General features: G+C 40.0%; 1 protein-coding gene across 32 annotated transcripts in view; it reads left to right on the top strand.

Moving 5' to 3' along the window:
- MECOM (MDS1 and EVI1 complex locus) overlaps positions 1 to 20289 on the top strand; it is a 480916-nt gene that overhangs the window by 420875 nt on the left and 39752 nt on the right. For 10 of the 32 annotated variants that reach the window (XM_060274382.2, XM_060274381.2, XM_060274380.2 and 7 more), the window contains 5 exons: positions 6274 to 6376; positions 6508 to 6724; positions 9204 to 9351; positions 11334 to 11490; positions 16685 to 16738. In XM_060274382.2, coding sequence (XP_060130365.1) covers positions 6274 to 6376; positions 6508 to 6724; positions 9204 to 9351; positions 11334 to 11490; positions 16685 to 16738 — 679 coding nt within the window. Of the gene's footprint in view, positions 1 to 4312; positions 4381 to 6273; positions 6377 to 6507; positions 6725 to 9203; positions 9352 to 11333; positions 11491 to 16684; positions 16739 to 20289 lie in introns of those variants that run through there. The other 22 variants (XM_088669185.1, XM_088669184.1, XM_060274398.2 and 19 more) reach the window with 4 other exon arrangements.

Here is a 20289-nt window from a genome sequence, read left to right as displayed (position 1 = left end):
CTTCACAGGAACCAGTCAGAGCCATTTCATTGTTTGAAATGGAGTTCAGATGGCATCACCCCCCCACCACGCTGACCAACTTTTAAGTCTTGCAGCACCATTCAGACACCAATGCCCTCCTTCATCTGTTTCCCCCTCGTGCTGCCAGGTTTCTTTACTCTGCTGTGTGGCAAGGCTGGCCCTGAATGGGCCCAAATGGTTCAAAGGTTGCTGCATGAGAGCAGCAAGCTACTGTTGCCACCCCCGGCAATGTTGTGTACATAAGGCTAGATGACAGGACATAAAAACCAGAGCAACAGCATTGTCACGAAGGGCTAATTCACAGCTGCATCTCTGGTCATTGATTGTGCAAGATATCAAGTGATGATCTGCATGTGCGAATGGCCTATTGGAGGTTAATCGGCAGACAGACATTTCTTGCTACTCAACCCAATACCTTTCAGGAGTCTGGTTGTTTTCTGACAACTATAAACTCCACTTCTTAACCTTTGGTACTTAAATTAAAAGCCAAAGGAAGGACAAAAGGAAGACCATCTATTGCATACAACCTGTACATCTTGCCGTCATTCTTCCAACACTCTGTAAGTCAGCAGTTCAGTCGTGTCTTGGGCTCATCAGCCCATAACCTACTATTCCCTTTCAAATGCACCAAGGCCATTAGATCTGGAGAAAAGTCAGATTTAAATACATTTATCTTAATAAATGGAAAAGCAAGTGTTGCTTAAAGCAAATATTCAGTGCGTGCGATGTTGACATCAGATTTATTTGCAGGACTTAAAAGCTGGCCTTACTTAAATCTGTTTCAGCCATGGATCAAATGAATTTGGTTGTCCCAACCTGGCCCCCAGTGAATCAAAGTCCACATCACCAACTCACAGCATCATTTGTCACAATTGGCAGTATCTGCTCATGAGAAAATTATGTGGGCACGGGCTGCAGAGTAGGCTTGAGGTGCATTATCAGAGCTGTATGGGGAAGCATGCAGAAGGCTTGCCCTTGCTCCAGCAGGACTTGCTCTACTTTACTCTTGTTTTCATAAGGCCCAATAAATATCAAGTTAAAGCTGAGAATGAGTTTGAGCTTATTTAACTGTGCTTCTGTTTTGCCATTCATGTTCAGTCACCTTTTCAAAAGTCCCAAAGGTGTACTCCAAATCACTAGTGTGATTGTCACATTCTTTCGCTGTCTCTCACTCTATCAGATACATTATGAAAATGACTTTTGCATATTAACTACAAAAACTAAGGAACTGCTTCATGGATTTCCCAGCTGAATTGCATGAGAAACATTAACATATTTGGTGATTCAGAAAGGTGGAGTGGGGGGAGTAGAGACAGAGAAAGCAATAAAGACTTTTGCATATTTGTTTTTCTGACTCAATCAAATATGCACACAAACCAGGAGGGAAATGACTGAATAAGGTGTACCATAATAGTGTTTATTTCAGAAACTGTGTCCCTGTTGGGTGTAGGGATCCTATAGATTTGCCCATACCTTACTCCAAAGCTCATCTTCTCCTGTGCTGGGCAGGGTACAGGTGCAGAGCTGATCAGAAGGTGAGCTATTTGAATCCTCATGACAGGGTGAGCTCCCGTTTCTCTGTCCTAGCTTCTGCCAACCTAGCAGTTTGAAAGAATGCCAGTGCAAGTAGATAAATAGGTACTGCTGTGGCAAGAAGGTAAACAGTGTTTCCATGCGCTCTGGTACCCGTCACAGTACTCCATGCGCCAGAAGCAGTTTAGTCATGCTGGCCACATGACCCAGAAAGCTGTCTGTGGACAAACACTGGCTCCCTCATCCTGAAGTGAGATGAGCGCTGCACCCCATAGTCGCCTTTGACTGGACTTAACCGTTTAGGGGTCCTTTATACCTTTAGAGGGGTCAGAAGATCGCTTAAACATAACAAATATTATTGGGTAGGCTCTTTATAACATTAATTGCATTAAACTTTGTTTTATTTGCAAATACAGATCTAGTAACAGATTAATTACCCTTTAACCCATTTTAGCCATGCATTTTCTGCATATTTAAATTTGTTACAGGGTGGTAAAAGGTCAAGTTTCTTAATTTTTCCAGGCATGTTTGAATGGTGAATTGAGCTTCTACAGGTGAAACTCAGAAAATTAGAATACCATCGAAAAGTGCATTTATTTCAGTAACACAACTTAAAAGGTGAAACCAATATATGAGATAGATGCATGACATGCAAAGCAAGATATGTCAAGCCTTTATTTGTTGTAACTGTAATTATTTGTCGTTAGGCAGGTCAATTATAAATGGAATGTAATTAATGAAATGTAATAGTGATGTTTATTTTTGTTTTATTGTAACTATTTGTTTTATTACTGTGGAATTTCCAAAAGAAAGCATTTGTAAAAATTAAAATAAAAATTAAAAATAAAAAGTTGCATTACTGAAATAAATGCACTTTTCGACTATATTCTAATTTTCTGAGTTTCACCTGTATGAGTCTCTGAAAGGAAAAAGCAACCCATTATTTTAGTTACTCTGGGTTAATTCTCTATACAGTACTCTGGTCCTAAGTATACTGACTTGTATTTAAGTCCCAATAATTTCAGTGAAACTGATTATTCAGAAGGTACTTCTTGCAATGGGACGCGGGTGGTGCTGTGGTCTAAACCACAGAGCCTAGGGCTTGCAGATCAGAAGGTCGGCGGTTGGAATCCCCACGACGGGGTGAGCTCCCATTGCTCAGTCCCTGCTCCTGCCAACCTAGCAGTTAGAAAGCATGTCAAAGTGCAAGTAGATAAATAGGTACTGCTCTGGTGGGAAGGTAAACGGCGTTTCCATGTGCTACTCTGGTTTGCCAGAAGTGGCTTAGCCATGCTGGCCACATGACCCGTAAGCTGTACACCAGCTCCCTCGGCCAGTAAGGGAGATGAGCGCCACAACCCCAAAGTCATTCGTGACTGGACTTAACTGTCAGAGGTCTCCTTTACCTTTACTTCTTGCAACATGCATGCAGGGGTTTTAAATATGCCCCTGTAGCCGTGCCTTTAACAGCATTTTGATCACCAGACATCTCCCTGCAATGGAAAGCTTCAGCTGCTGATTTCTAGCCAGTCAAATTGCTGTGAAGAACACAAGAGCAGTCCAAGCCCCCCCCCCATCACTTGGCCACTGTACACTGAAGAGGTGAGGTGGGTTAGTGGGAAGAGGACTGAAACTTGCCCCACTTCACACACAAATTTTCTCGAGCAATTAGCTGGATCAGTGTCATGTAGCCCAATTCTGTTCCTGTTTACTCAGAGGTAAATCTCAGTGGAACTTGGCTAAGTATGCAAAAGATTTCAGCATTAATCTTAATGTCAATGCATACGCACTCCTTGTAAGTTTACTGATTCTGAGAACGGGGCCCCTTTAGGCTTCCTTTACAATGCAATATGTAAATTGGTGAATCAGTCAAGTTAGTCTCCAGTCCCCAACCCAAGTAAGCTAGGGACCAATTAACATGTTCCTCCATGACCTTTTGAAACCATGGCAGCCATGGTGTTTCACTGACCTGTTACTTCTGTCCACACTAAGCCTGTTGTGTATTTTGACCACCACTAGACTGAACTCAGACAAATTTACTTCTGCCGCTTGATCATAACCCCAGCTATTTCGAATGGCTGCAGTCAGGAATCAAAATCGTCTTTGCTGTGTTGTGGGTGGTGCAGTGATTAGCCTTTCTTGTTGACCCCTCCCAGCTTTTAAAGTCTAGAATGTCTTTATGCTCACTTTTGACTAGAAACACATTGCCTTGTTGTGCTGAGTGCCTATGTTTCATATCCCATTAGTTTTTAGACAAATTTTAAGATGAGCCAAAATTCATGAGAAACAACAAAAGGCATAGCTGGCTTGTTGTCTTTCCTTTTTAATTTGTGCAGGTTTGTGCCGAACAGATTAGACCTTAAAAAAATCTGCAATATCATAGTGTTTCCTTTCCTTTAAAAATAAAATGGGGGAGGGGAGGAAGGCTTTTTGGTGTACGTGTTAAGGCAGCGTTTTTCTTTGCGAGACCTTGCTGTGAAGTTCTAATATGTCACCATTCAAATGTCAGCATGCTGTTGGAAAGGAAGCTAATAACTTAAACCTTTGAGAGCTGCCAACAAAAGAGGTAATTCAGATTGTGGAGAGAATGCCATTGTGTTCTAAGGGGAAATAGATTTCCAGAATGAAACATGCTACTTGGAAGCATTTGTCTTTTGTGTGTGTGGAAAGGGGCGATGGGGGCGGGGGGGGGGATGTAGATTATAAACCTAAAAGATGGTTTGGCTGAGATAGCTCTTACTTTGGAGAACTAAAGGAGGAAAAGGGAGTTGACAGAAGTGGGAGTGGAAACTCCAGAAGCCCAAAATCTCTACTTTTATGGGGAAGGTGCGTAGCTAACAGTCAGCAGCCTACACATTGTATGATTAATGCTTTTTTTCTTAGAGCTTTTGCCTTTGGAGAGGCAGCCACAATGTGGCCTTAGTTTGTTCTCTGTTTATCCCAACTTCACTCGACAATATATGACTCGGCTTCTTCAGGTGGTTGTATTACTGCTTGTATTAAAAAGAAAAACAACAATGCTGCATTTTTAAAGGTGGGGGCAGGAAAGAAGCAAACAAACCTGGAGTAATGCAATACTCTTCATTAAGGTATTTGTAGATCCACTCCCAGCACATAGTTGTGGTCAAGCTTTTCCAGATAAAAGAAACAATTGGGTTTTAGAGCCACCTACTGGAATTGTGTAAGAACTGCGTGCACATAGAGTCAATAGTTTTGAGCAATGTGGATTTTTTTTCCATTGGTGTGGGTCACTGAAACTTCTGCCTTTTCCCTACAGTCTCTGAGAACTTCCTCTAGGTCGACAAGCGTTCAAAATACCGTAGTTGTTTCTTTTGAACCCCCCTCCCCATTGTTGTATCCTCCTAGTATTAAGAGTTGTCACAAAATTATTTTAAAAAAGTAAAGGAGAAAGCTTGCTTTGAGTTTGATAAATGAGCAGAGGTAGCCTATGCTTTTAGAATTAGTTCAGATATCTTCTTTGAACATTTCCCCATAGTGTAGGTTCTGAGTGAAACAAGAAGGTAGTCATCCCTTTAAAGGCCTTTGGGGATCACAAATAAGGTTCTCCGACCCCCAAAGGGCAGCCAGCAGGGCTGGGACCAGTGAGGTTCCCCTCTGAGCACCTGGGCTCTCAGCCAGTGCCCCACCTGCCCCACTGCTGGAATTAGCCCTGATTTCGCTGTCCTTCCTATTCCTTTTCAGAGCATAACCATCAGGTTAGGTTTCCTTCCTTCTTCACTACAGGCTGCAAATTCAAACGTGCAAATGATGCTTTGATGTTTGATGGGGCTGTTTAGGTGGAGTTTTACTTTTCACACAGGAAGCTAAGACTGCGATCCTAGGTATATCTACCAGGACTAACCTGGAAATACAAGCTTAACCAAGTAAAGCTGTGCAGAACAATTCTGCACATCCCTGTGGATCAGGTCGCGCAGTAAACTTTGAGTGATATCTGGCTATGTGCTTACCCAAGGCATTGCAGTTGTTCTTTATGATTAATTTGGTGTATCCTAATGCTTATAATACAGACTGGATTGTCATTCTATTATTGACTTCCTACCTATTTGCCCAATGGAATTATCACTCACCCCCTGCTGGTGTAACTAGGAGAAAGGTTGATCCTTGTGTGTGGTGTGTCTTTATTTTTTATTTTTTTTAAAGACTGCATTTGAATATACCTGTCTCCTCAGTTGGCACTTCAGTAAGGAATTTTATTTTTCAATGAATTGCCTGTACAGCCCATATTATAGGAAGATTTGTGAATTGTCAGCAAGCATTAATAATACTTTGCTTGTCACACAGCTTGCTCCTTAGCATATTTCTTGATGGAAATACAGCTTTCTTTGCATAGGAATAACAGCTATTGGGATAAATCTTCTGCCAGATTATTTTGGCTTCAGGACTGCTACTGAGTAACACTATTTGTGCTTCTGGCCCAGTGCTGTCCACTCCTAATTAGCAACAGCAATCCAAGGTCTCAGACAGAGGACTTTCCCAGCAAAGTTGGTTGGGACCCTTTTTCTACCTGAAAGTGCAGGGAACTAAATGAGACCTTCTGCATGCAAAAATGTGCTCTACCACTGAATTGTGGCCACTCCTTTACACCATGCCACCAACATGGCCAATATGACCTCATATTTTTGCTGCAACATATATGTAGAAAATACCCTCTTGGTTACTGTGTGCTTCTTGTCACTCACTTGCCATTCTCTCTGTCAGATATATTACAGAGTGGTGAAAGACATTGAAGCTGGAGAAGAGCTCCTTCTGTTCATGAAGACTGAAGACTATTTACATGATCCTATGGCTCCAGACATTCATGGTCAGCAATTTCTTATGGCAGATTGTCAAATAACTTATACAGAAAGTTCCCTAATTATGAGCACTTAGAGCAATTTTATCCTCTTGCATTGGTCGAAGGCCACTGAGAGTAATGACTGATTTGCTTTACAGAGGAGCGTCAATATCGGTGTGAGGACTGTGACCAGCTGTTTGAGTCCAAAGCAGATCTCGTGGACCATCAGAAATTCCCATGCAGCACACCTCACTCAGCATTTTCGATGGTGGATGAGGAATTTCAGCCAAAGCTTGACAAGGAGAATGACCTCCATGATATGCATGACATTCAAGAGTGCAAAGAATGTGACCAAGTGTTCTCTGATGTGCAAAGGTAGGAACAGGCATATTTAAAAAAAAAAAAACATACACAAACACCATATAATATACATATATATACTATACATGGTAAAAGTTAAAGGACCCCTGGGTGGTTACGAAAGACCCAAATCAATCTTTATTTTATTTCAAAATTTATTTATTTTATTTCTATTTTAAAATTTTAAAATGTTTAGTAACTGATGATCATTAGAGAATTCCATAGCAGTTTACAACTTAAAAATAGCTAATAAAATTTCCAATAAGAAAACATAAAGTGATTCAAACAAAAACTAACAATAAGCCAACAGCAGAAAGTGAAGAATTACAACACAGTAGAGGACAGTGTGTAAACCAGTCATCAGGTGTTGATCCATAACAAACAAACAAACAAACAAATTACCCATGTTTGCCAAAAGACAGCAGTGCAGAATTTGTATTGATGTTTTTAGAAATAGAGTTCTACATTCCTGGGGTTCCTGGTCATGTCTAATACAGATTTCACACAAAAAAGGGAAGGGAACTGATCTAATGGTCTCAAGTGTGAGGAGGAGCTCATATAGGAGGAAATGTCCCTGCTGTGCTCAGTGAGTATGCAATGCCTAGAGAGGTCAAAAGCTACAAAGCTGGCAAGATCTACACTTCTAGTGTTGGTGGTGATCGAAGAGGTCAGAGATGCACTTTGAGTATTTGCTAAAGAACAAGGAATAAATATGTAAAAGTTGGTGATTTATAGCTGCTGTTTTCATCTAAATTATTTTAAGTTCCAGCTAATTATGAAGGCAGTGTCTGGTTTTGAAAGTCAGTGCACAAACAGAAACCATTTTCAGGCCAGGGTTCTCTTGGATAAGTGAGCACATCCACTGTTGGGAAACTACCGGTATAATATCACTGCAGCAAAAATGCAACCTTGAGGGAAGATGTCTGGATTTTAGGAACAGATGGATGACAACTCTGCATTACTCGTGCTTAGAAAACTCTTCTTTGGGGAAGGCCTTTAAGGGTATTAAAGGCTCAGAACAAAGGCCAGAAAAAAATATCAGCAAAAGACAAATCATAAATTGCTCTGCCACTGAGAGGGAGAGGGTGAAAAATGAGAACCGTCAGCCTGGCTGAAAAACATTTAAATTATTTAAAGTCCAATACATGACAGAAACAGTTCAAGGAAAAAGGAATATAGAGAAAATATTCTATTTCAAAAAAATGTCCAGGTGGCAATTGGAATTGTGAATATACAGTATATGCAAGCTGGTGTATGTGTAATTAATGGGGGGGGGGACAGCTAAACACCATTTTAAATCTATGTTGTGGATTAATGGTAGTAGTAATAGTAAATTACATGTGAAATATTATGAAAGAAAACAGTAACATTAAATAAGACGAGAAGCATGACTCATAGCTACACATAACAGTGACAGATTGGATTCTACACCAGATGCAGAATATTATTATTTATTTATCTGGAATGTTTCTAATCCTGCTTTTCAATCCAAAGGCTCTTAAAGCAGCTAACACACATTAAAAGCACAAACAGTCCAATTAAAAATTACAAGGAAACCAAGCAGAGTGGCAAAATATGTTAGTATTAAGTCAGGTGAAAAATCTAAAAAGCTACAATATAATAAAAATTATTTTATATTGTAAAATATAATTTAAAAATGTAAAGGCCTGGCCTTCACCTGTTGCCCAAAAGACAATAAACTCTCATGTTTTGGTTGAGTCAAATAAGATATCGCTGCAAAAGCCATATGCCACTGGATCAGTAGGCAGCGAGAGCCTCTCTTTCTAGAGTGTATCATCTCCTAAGGGCCATTTCATATGTTGAGAAAGACATAGCAATGTATTGGCTGAGTGTGCTGCACACACATTGAGAGGTTCTTACTCCTCCAAGAACTGCTTCTAAGGTTTGATTCACTGAAACATTTGTAATATGGATTAAGTTTATCACTAAGTATGTTGAACCAGTGAATAGTCCAAATTAGCAGCTGCACCACTTAACAACTACAAAAAGTGCATATTCTAGTCTGCCAATCTGTTCTCACAGTAGTCAACCGGTAGTCCCATAGTTTCCTGTAGGAAACTCACAAGCAAGATATGCATGCTCTCCTGCTTGTGTTGCCCAGCAGCTGGTATTCAGAGGCACATCGCCTCTGATCCAGGAGGTAATACATAATCACCACGACTAGTAGCCATTGATAACCACCATCTCTATCACTCCCCGTCTTATGTGTCCTTTTCCTAAGCAAAAACATTGTAACCTCAAAGTTTATTGATTTCAATAAATCTACTCTGACTGTGACTAACATTGTGCAATCCTATGGGTGATATTCATCGTAGGAGTGGAGATTCTTATTCTATGACTGCTTTGATTCCCTGATTCCTCTTCCTGAAACAGACTCCTGTCTTTTCACTTCCTGGAACAGGAAAAGGTCTATGTAGTTCCAAAAACCTTTAGTCACCATCTCACTGAGCCTCTTCTTCTTGTATCTTTGCAGCTTAGAAAAGCACATGCTATCGCACACCGAAGAGAGGGAGTACAAGTGTGACCAGTGCCCCAAAGCCTTTAACTGGAAATCCAACTTGATACGCCACCAGATGTCCCATGACAGTGGGAAGCATTATGAATGCGAAAACTGTGCCAAGGTACAGTGAAATTGTAGGGTGCCTGGAATTTTGTATATGCATCGTTGCTTATGATATGTAGAGTAACATTTTGAGCATCTTAGGACTGGCTTCAGCAATGAAGTTTCCACTGGACTGGCCCACTTCAGGCAACAGGTAGGGGATCAGATTTGAAAGCTTCTCTCAAGTACAAAATGATTCCCTGCATATGTAAGGCAAGATGCCCACAAGAAGGCTAGGTTAGAACCTTCTCCCTGACATTTTTGTGTGTGCTTGTTTTGTATGTGCTGTAACATGTTTTTGTTAATGTGGGAGAGCATTCAAACTTGATTCTACCATCTGCAGCCTGAAATGTTTCAGTGCATCACATGAAGCTGCTGATAGTAACATCTAACTCAGAGATTGGTACATATTTTGCATGTATGGGGTCACTTTGATGTTGTAGAGAGCACACCCGCCTAAGCAAGGGGACTGAAATCCATTGATGGTTTTCAGTCAGATGGACTATTAATTCTTATCTAACATAACAGAACTCTTAATATACCAATAGGGAAATGCAACTGATTGAATGCCAAAACTATTTGTGTGACTACTGAAACTAGGATTTAGGGCTTGTTGGCATACTGTTGTATAGAGTTTTGCGGCTATTAAGCCATTGTGTCAGCTGTTTACTCTCATTGCTTGAACAATATAACGAAAGGGAAATAATACCACCCAATATACAGCTTTTGGGATCAGATTCTGAGTGAAAAATCTGCATATATGACATTGTAAAAGACAAATAGCTCTGTTTATAAGATGCTGTGTCATGGTATTGACTGTCTGCTCTTATGTGAACTGCTTTGAGCACAAATCTGTTTGTGGAAAATACAGATTTAAAAAATGGCCTGTGCCTATGGTTTCAATGCCATAAATGAAACATGAGAGGTGGATGGGTGAGCATGGCAGAAACTTTTAGTAAATTTAATAACTATCAATTGGTCTTATTGATGACATTGTTCTGAAATATATTTGAATAGTGCTGCAGAAAATGCTTGCTGAGTTTTGTTTCTATGAAGGCTAAGCAAACACTTGAGATTATGAAGGTGATGGAGAGAATTTCTGGGACCTATCCATTTAGGATTCCAGCAACATGCAGCGATATGTATTTGGTTCATCCCCTAGGGAGCTACAGTCCAATAGTCAGGAATTACTGCTCATTTGCCCCAACCCATCCTCCATTTTCTCTGCTTAACGAAACTGGGCAAGCTTTGACAGTCAGGACATTGCAGTTCTTAGAAAACCATGAGTATTACTTGTGTAGGGACCTGGTTTAGGAATAGCAGAAACAGACAGGATTGGGGGTTTAAGAAAGAAGTGAATAGCTGCAAACTGTATTGGAATGGTAATGGTGATGACAACAAAAGTAGCAAAAGGTTAGATTCAGATTTATCCATGCTTAAGCTAGATCTATTGAAAGTCATGTCTAACTAAGTCACATTTCAGTGGATCTACTCTAAGTATCCTTTGCAGGATCCAACCTAATATTTACACCTGCTTGTTGCCGTTTTTACATTTTATTATGCTAAAAATAGCCGTTATTGTTACTATACGGCTTATAAATTCTAAAATGTATTTTATCTTAAATAATATACCCTCAGTGAAGCTAAACATGCAAAATAAATGAAACTGCAGAGATGTTTTAGTACTTCTACACATTTTCAAACCACTTTGAAACTGGCTTAACCATTATGGCATCCTCCCAAACCCCCTGAGAGTTGTATGGGAGCCAGGGCACTTAAATGTGCTTGATGCTGTTTTAAAGAGGCTTTAAAACTCACCTCTTCTATCTTTTAATTCACTTACATAACTGAACTCACATAAACTATTTTTAAAAAAGCCAACTTTTGCCTATTCCATATGCAATGCCTCCTGGTTTGACTATAGTCTTATGCAATTGCCGGTGTTGTTTTTTTTCCTTGTTTGCATCAAAGTTTCGTGTTTAATCAGTACTCATTTCCTAGCAGGTTTTCACGGACCCCAGCAACCTCCAGAGACACATTCGTTCGCAGCACGTTGGGGCTCGTGCGCATGCTTGTCCAGAGTGTGGTAAAACTTTTGCCACTTCTTCAGGCCTCAAACAGCACAAACATATCCACAGCAGTGTCAAGCCTTTTATATGTAAGTCTCCCACTTAACCACTAAGCTTCTGTGTCTGTCTGTTTTTTTAGCAAGATGCGGAATCAGAGAAACATGCTCCCATTGAAGCATTAGCAATCCCAACAGTCTTTAATCAGACAGTTCCCAACTGTCTTTAACTGGATTGTGCCTTTAATCAGAAAAAATAAAATATTGTGTTGGTGGAAAGTCTGGAGCCATATATTGCACTGACAAGCAATTTTCTTATTCCTATCAACCTCTGTAGTTCTGGGACTTGCTCAAGAAGTGTTCGGGGAGGACTTGTCTTATTTTAGGCAGCAGAATTATTAGAAATTAAATTTCCAGTCTCAACATATGGTCTTCACTCATTACTTTCCCCAAAAGCAGATACTCTGGCAGATTTAAGTGTAGAAAGTTAAATAAGACTTAAGGAACATAATTTAGGCTGCAATCCTAGACACGCTTAACAAGAGAATGAGTCCCATTGAACCCAATTGGGCTTACTTGTTAATAAAATTATACTGCCAATTTATTGTTCTATGAATGTACAGGAACCTTTGGTATAAGAATAATCTGCAATAATCTGCAATCTCCCTGGTACAGAAAGGGCACCTTGCAACAGATGGCTTTAAAATTCTGCAAAGCTCTGCATGGTGTCCGTTCAGTCACTATGTGACAGGGAAGCTGGGATCACCTTCCCATGTGGCATGGCTGACTGAAGGCCCACCACTCCCTTTCTTTCTCTGTGTATGTATGTGTCTATGTAGAATCAGCACTTTTGTCCAATTTCTTTTCAGGTGTATTCCTCACTACCCAATTGGCACAGTGGTTGGTTGTGCACGCTTCTTTCCTCACACTTTTAATTTTATATGTTTTACAAAATAAATGCTGAATTTGTACAATCTGCTTTCATGCACAACTTAGTAAATGTGATCCCATGTGCTTTAAAAGTGCATGTGCCAAAACAGGATAGTGAAGTAACCAAGTCTGGTTGGTGCTAGAAGTAGTGAATGAATGAATTGCTGAAAATAGCACCTGACTACTGAAGGCCTTTGAGAACCCCATAGAGATTACTTTAAAATCACAGAGAGAGTCTGCTATAGTTTCTAGGCTACTTACAGCGTAGCCACAAGATGCATCTTGTTTTTGTAATCTACTTCACCTTTCTCTTTTGAACTTCAAAAGATGTCATCCTGGGCTACGGCTATGGTAGGAAACTTGCATGGAGCAGCATCAACAACATAGACAGCCAAGGGTATGTGGGACGATGGAATGCAACGTAGCACAGAAGAAAGCGGACCGGAGTAACCATGTAGAAATCAGGAGAGGAATACAAGCTCAGAGGAAGGCTGTAGAGCCAGAATTAAGCCTACACATTCATTTGCTCCTAAAAATTCCACCCCCAAAGGCATTCCCATGGCACGATCTTTCCTTCCCTGAAGTAGTGATCATGGAGGAGATTGAAGAATGTAATCCTCTCCCTCTGCTGCTCCTCTGCTGCATATTGCTATTGAGGATAGCCACTACATGATGCCTGCTCTGTTAGAACTTGTACACCTTGTGGCAAGGAGGTGAGAATTCACTACAGGGATGTTGCTTTGGTTCCCATATAGACCAGCTCTTGGAAGAGAACACTCCGCGTATTTTTCCTGCCTGTTTCATTTCAGAAGCTGCCTGGTATCCGAGACTCTGTGGGCAATTCTGGAAATACTTTTATAACCTCATTTTATATTGTGTGCTCTGGCATACTTCCCTAGGCCCAAGTCTAATTATGCTTTGAAGCTTTTGTAAGTTTATTTATTTATTCTTAATGTAGCCTCAGGAAGAAGAGCTACTGGTGGATGTGACTAATAAAGTGTAAGAAGATTCCACCAAATGAGATTCCCTTGAGCAAACCACCGAAAACCCTGGAATCGTTCCAAATGATTGCTAATTTCAAAACAGCTTCTAGCTACTCTTTCCTAAAGGAAGAGGCCATCTTTATAGATAAACTCAACAAAGAATCTTTATTGACTTAGTTATGTGAGAGCCTTTCAGTAGCTGTCCACATTGAGAATTATGGCAGTGAAGCTTTATCACCGAACATATTTCATTCTATTCAGTTGCTTTCAAATTTATCTAAGCAGAAGTCAACACAACTCAATATTTTACTATTTTTTATTTTTTAAAATGCAGATTAAAAAAAAGTGGGGGAATAAACCAAGACGCTATCACCACTGTTCTTGGAAGCTGTTGTTGGGGACAACTGAACTATTGGGTAAAAATAAGCTGTAAAAGAGGAGTCCGGTCAAATTGCTACCTGCACCATGGTACAATTACCCAGGATCATCTTCTTGTGGAGAGTACTTTTTCCTAACCCATTGCCCTGAACATTCCTTGCTTCTCAGAATTTTGCAGTGGCTGCAGGAGTTATCACAGCAGAATGAAAGGTGTATCAGGAAGGAGTCTGTCTCTGAATGTATGATTTCTGTGTGTGTACCCATTTCCCTTGAATTGTGTGTTGTTCACAACAATATGGCTGACCAGTGTCCTAATTCATACTTTTCCCATCAGCTGATCCTAGGTTTGAATTTTTTTAAAATATATTTGAGATACAGTTTGCAAGGTGATTGGCGCCACTTAAGTCCTAGGTGGTGGTGTTTCAGTACAGTAAATATTTTATTAACTTAGTTGAGAGAAATGTCTATATTCAATAATATACAACAGTTTATACTGCATAGCACTTCTGGCAGTGAAACCTTTGGGAACTGATTGGCTGAGCTGGTCTAGCACAAAATGTTCAGTTGCTCAGGGAACAAAGTATTTTGCACTCTAGCATTGGTGAGGGGAAGGAAAAATCCTTGAAGACGTCTCAGGACATAGGGAAGAAAGGACAGGAGGCCAAGAGCTAAGCAAGCTGAAGAAAGAGAAGATGGAGAAGTCCTGAAGAAAAGGGGCAAAAGGGCACTAAGTCAAGAAGGGCACAATGAAAAAGTGGGCTCTGAAGAAACACAATGGTGTGTGAATCAGGAAAGGCTGTATGCTATTGAGGGATAGGAATTCTGAAGGAGCTCGAACCCACAACCCTGAGATTAAGAGTCTCATGCTGTATCAACCAAGGAAGTGGGGCACTCAAGCACTGGGTGAATGAGATATGTAAATGAAGGAAAGAGGAGCCAAGGGGGAAAATGGGCTAGGAACTGTGGGCCAGGGAACCAAGGGTACATTACCAGTGTAGAGTCTGATAGGAGAATTGTACTAGATGTGTCTTTTATTGTTATTTCATTTGATCTGGCCACCCTACGGGGGGACAACAGATCTAATAAGTGTTGGTGGAGAGGCTGAATAGCATTTTACATATTGATTTGAAACAAGCAGCCAATGTTTTGACTGCAGGCTTCTATTCCACTAAAACATTTTCAATTGGAAAGTCTATGTGCTGCCCTATCCTATTGATCAACTTTAGCAAGAGCGCTATAAACACAGCTGTTACAGTTAGATCTCATGGCTGCCCAAATCAACCAATTGCATGCTATTCAGGAAGATACCTTAAGGCACTGCATGACGATTAGTAGATGCTCAGCAATAATTTGGCACAGTGATGCCAACACTGCGCACTGTTTCCTCAGGGGATTGCTCTAATTAAAATTAAGTAAAGCATGGCACACAGGGAGTTCTTATGATTGCTATATCAAGCTGTCTTGAGAGCCCTTTGGATAAAAAAACCAGCATAAAAATGGAAAATAAATACAGATCTTCCTTCTGCCCCACTGTCATCAACATCATTATGATGTTAGTAATTGTAATTAAATAGCCAATTTTTAATCCGTGGGTTAGCAAATTAATCTGCTGATTAATTTGACATTAGACATAGACACTGAGTAGTCAATAATTGAGAATTATGTAGTTTTTTAAATTAACTAATTAATTCTCAGTTATTAACTACTTAATGTTTGTGGCCCAATTCTCATGACTCTGAAAGCAGATTGAAATATAGATTATTCGAATGTGAGGGGCATGCAGTTTAAGATGTTAAAAGAAAACTAGGATGACTGACTTGAACATATTTGTTTCATCAGAACATGGATTTTTTTAAAAAAACCTTGCCTATCTACCCAGTGGCGAGGCAAGTGGCATGTCTTTATTTCCAGACTTGCATCTCTCACGGTGGGAAGTTCAGATCACTTTTAATGTTATGTGAATCCTTCCTGATTCCATGCCTTACCCCTCTTGTTCTGACATCAGGTTGAACAGCATAATGTGGTTTTACTTTCTATTGAATGTACAAAGAGCTTCCAAGGAAGGATCAGTTAACAGAATTTTTAAGCTTGCTATATTGCACTACTGGGCCACAGAATCCAGATACACACAGCATGAAGGTGCGGGGTCAAACAGGAAGCCAGTTTAATGGAGAGAGGGGCCAACCTGCAATTTCATATCAGCCCATGGGGACTTGTGGTTCAAACTCTTGAGAACCAACGGCCAGCTTCCTGTAGCTCTCGAATTAACTTCTTCAGTGTACAAGAACATACTCCATACATTCATCAAGGGAGCAGTTGAATGAATCTGTGTGAGCATTGAGTCTCAATAATATATCAACATGATTTTTAATGGCTTAAAAGAATCCCTCAGAGGGCTGTGGTCCTGCTCCTGGAATGGTTGATATTTTTATATATTTGTGCTTCAACTTATTTAAGCAAGCAAAAACATAATTAACCAGACCCAGTTATGACCGTTGTTTAAAGATTTGTGTTCCCTTGCCTGACATCACAGGGCTGTCTTTTTAATATTAGTGAAAATAAAATAATTAGTGAACAATAGCTTCCAGCCATATAGGGACCATTCATACCCTGCGGCTCCAGTTCCTTTTTTCTTTTCTTTCCTTTAAAAGAAAATTCAGATGCTCTGCCATTCTTTTCAAATTAAATCACATGGAAAATGCTTCTTCCCTGCTTTTTTCATTAATCAGCAATTGCTAGTGTAACCAAAAGAGCAACTGTGATTTTTCAAATGCAAAGGATGATGGACAGAAAAAACCATAGGACAATTATGAATAATTGCTGTGTAATTACAGAACAAAAGAATTTAAAGATCACATGTCAGGGTAGGATTTTCTGAGCGCTTGTGGCTGGGGGTAGAGGGTCACCTAGAGCAGAGATATCTGATTCCCAGCAAAAAGGCCACACACCATGCTGTACCTTCTCAGTCTGTTTATGGCAACTGTCTCTCGTTACAGTATGCCGCCCTGGCTTGGGAGCAAACTCACCAACACCAACTCACCAACACAAAGGTAATTACACACTGCCTGCCTTCATAAAACCTCCAGCTTGCTCAAATAGAAACCACATGTTGGAATAGACAGCAATGCATTAAAAATAGCACTTAACAGTCATGTGTTTAATAAGCAGAAAATATGCGAACTTCACTTCTAGCTAATTTCTTGGTCCTAAATGCTTAAGTCATTGATGGATTATAATGTATTTGGTACACTGGTGTGGGAAGGATTGCAATGGTTAGATGAGTGCAGAGTCAAGACGGTGTTAAAAACATAGAGGCCGGGAAATAAGATCCCTGGCTTGGAAATTTAAAGCAAATGTAAGGTTATAGAATATAAGAATGTAAAGTTATAGAATATAAGGGTTTATCAAGGTGGAAGAGAAAATGTCTCACTGTAGATCCACTCCTGTAATAGCTTGACTTGGCTTAGTTTAAAGTAAAAATGTATATTGAAGTTAAAGGGACTGGCAGGGTTGAAGTGGGTTTCGTATGTTACATTAAGAATGAAGCTTATTGGTCTCTTCACATTCTACCATGCATTAGGCAATCCTTTTCCACCCATGGCAAATTTTAAAGCGCTTTCATTCTATTTGCTTGCACAAAAATATGTTCATCTCCATTTCAATTCTGTCTTTGTCACAAGAATTCAAATAAATGCATCCTATGTTTTCTTTTATGCTCTCTGTTATTGTGAGCTTCTGATTACCATAGATTGAAGGCAAACAATAATGAATGACCATTACCATCACAACCTTTCCTGTGAGCTTCCTGAGGCATTTAATTGGCTACTGCAGCCTTGAGACTTAACCTTCTGTTTTAAATAGTTGGTTTCCAGTCCTAACTTTATGCACAGCCACATCATTCACTAATTTAACCAAAACCCAACAATTCTATCAATATAAATTTAGGATTATCTCTGTGATGAACTACTGAAAGCATCATCTGACTGGTGGCGGCAATGCACAAGCCTACTACCCAAACTTATTCTGAGTGTCAGGGTTCTGGGCCATAAGACCTTTTCCATCCATTGTAATTGGAGAGAGGGTTCCGTTTGTGCAAATACCATTGTGTAGAAAGCTGCCCTGTTCCATGGAAGTGAATGGTGAAGCCTGTATGCCCCAAGCTGGAGATTAGGACAGTTCTTTTTATAGTGGCAGAGGGAACTGCCAAATGAGGGAAGGAATTACTATAGCGCAAAGTGATCTGGTGTACTTGTTTCCTCATTCTGCCTCTTGCTATTATCCCAGACATAACTGCTGAATCAGGAGATGGGGCCAACCTGAATTGGGGCTTTTATGCAGCTCTTGAACATTTATGGCTACTGATACAATATGTTACGTAATGGAATTTGCAAGGGGTCTCCTATCCTCTCTCCATTGTATCGATGTATTAGTGTGCTGCAGTTTAATGCATTCATTAATGATTTCGGCTATAATTTTTAAAGTGAATGTTTGCCCTGCCAGTTAATCTTGCCTTGTTGTGAAGGCCATTAAGAACTACTCATCTCAGTTGGTAGTATTGTTGTCTACTTAGTTTTAAATTTTAACCACTATGTCAGCTGTGTCTCAGATTGCCAGGCATGAAAGCCATTTTATATTTGTATATCTCTGATGTATTTTCATGTGTAAATAAGTGCCAGCCTATTATCTTTTAGAAAGCGAACAACTGAGTACCTCTGTATATAGTAGAAGTCTTCCTGCTTGCATATCAAATCTATTATTTCTTTGTTAAATTTGTATTCTGTCTTTTCTACAAGAGCTCAAAGTCTCTCACCTGGATATTACTCTGGCCAAGATATATTTAGTAAATTTCAGCAATGCAACTGTACCACGTGCCTTCAGACCATTATGTGAATCAGTTAAGAACATGTGCATTTCTTTACTGTGCAATCCCATACAATTCTGTTCAGAAGCAAGTCCCATTAAGTTCAATAAGAAGAAGATTTATAGGATTGCAAGTTGGATACCATACAAATCAGTAGCAACTTCACTATTAGATGTCCTGAACACTGCGATAGAGGAATGCCATCTACATTGGGCTTTAAAAGCAATAAATATTCCAAATTAAATTCATGGATCAAAAAATTTAATTTAGAAAAAATTCCAGATGTTTCTCCAATATGTGTGATATTTTCTCCAAATAAAGGGGAAATCCCCCACACTTAGAAAGATCAAATTAAACCTGCTACTGTTCTCGTGTGAGTAATATTTTTTTGTAAATACATTTTTTTGGCTGGAGCATTCCTTATGAATGAAAGGTATCTTACAGGAACCCTGGCTGATACAGAGCAATAACATTCTTCCTGAATTGTACATTTCTTTGGCTTGCACCCAACCCTGCAACTGTTACTCTAGCTGTTGTCTGATAGATATCAGCAAGGCAACTCATCTGAGCCAGACAGGTGGAATCAGGGCCTTCTCAGACAATGGAAGTCTTTGTTGTTGTGATGGGAACAGATAGCTACAGGGTAAACATTTAAGACAGACAACAAGCGGGCAGGTTCTCAAGGATAAGCTTTATAAGAGCAGGAAGGTTAGCATCAGCCACGGTGTACATGGAAGTCAGAGGACGTGATTATAGTTCATGGGAACCAAGAGTGCAGGATGGGATACATTCAATTCAGTTTCCTTTGCAGGCTTAAAATAGAGCCATTGTAAATTATGTCAGCCTGTCTGAAACCACTAAAATAATTGTTAAGAAGGTCTCAGAATGCACAATATGCATTGTTGTATGGCTTTGATGTGTGAAGGGCAAGAGCCTGTGATATAACACAAACTGAGCAAAAGTTAAACTGTTCAACTCTTCTTTACTGGAGGAAGCTGAGTTTTAATGCATAAGGATAATAATCATACCCGCTATTTAGAGTTTAGAGGTGAGTGATGAGTTTAGAGGTGAGTGATGGTATATAGCCATCCACACCCATGAGGGAAGTGTCAGTGAGCTTGGAAGAACCTTACGTTTTGCAGAAGGACAAAAAACCTTGATGGGGAAAAAACCCTCAATAAGCTCAGTGAGAATTGAACATGTTCAGGGGCCATGGAATACTGACTGATTTGTTGGGGTAGAGGAGATAGAAAACCGAGTTGGAGGGGAAATGGAACAGTATAATCCTGGACAAGGGTATGGATGACTGACTGCAACACCCCATGCTGCAACATTTTATTGCAGGCTCATCTATTTTCAATTTTCAGGCTGTCTTGCCAATTATATTCCCATACAAAAGGGAGGAATCAGCCAGGAACTCTTAAGGTTTTCAGAAGTATGTTTTTTGTTGTGTTTTAGGGGGAAATCCTAAGCGGGAGGGGACCCCTCCCAATAGCCCAAAGCCTACTAAGTGTGTTCAGTGACCATGGAATGCTAAGTAACAACTGAGGAAGAAACAAAGCTGGAAGGAGAATGGAATGACTGAAATCTTTTACGGCAACATGCCACAAACAGCAATGCTTTGTTGCAGGTCCTCCTTGCATTTGCACTGAGTTTGAAAAAAACTTATGACATACCTGTGTTAGCAAGGCCCTGCCAAGAGCACACACGCGTTCTGAATGCAGATTTGTTTTTAGTAAA

This window comes from Zootoca vivipara, chromosome 5 (assembly GCF_965207765.1).
Source record: "Zootoca vivipara chromosome 5, rZooViv2.hap1.1, whole genome shotgun sequence".
Taxonomy (NCBI): domain Eukaryota; kingdom Metazoa; phylum Chordata; class Lepidosauria; order Squamata; family Lacertidae; genus Zootoca; species Zootoca vivipara.
Note: the sequence above shows the minus strand (reverse complement) of the source record. Positions and strands in the feature narration are given on the sequence as shown.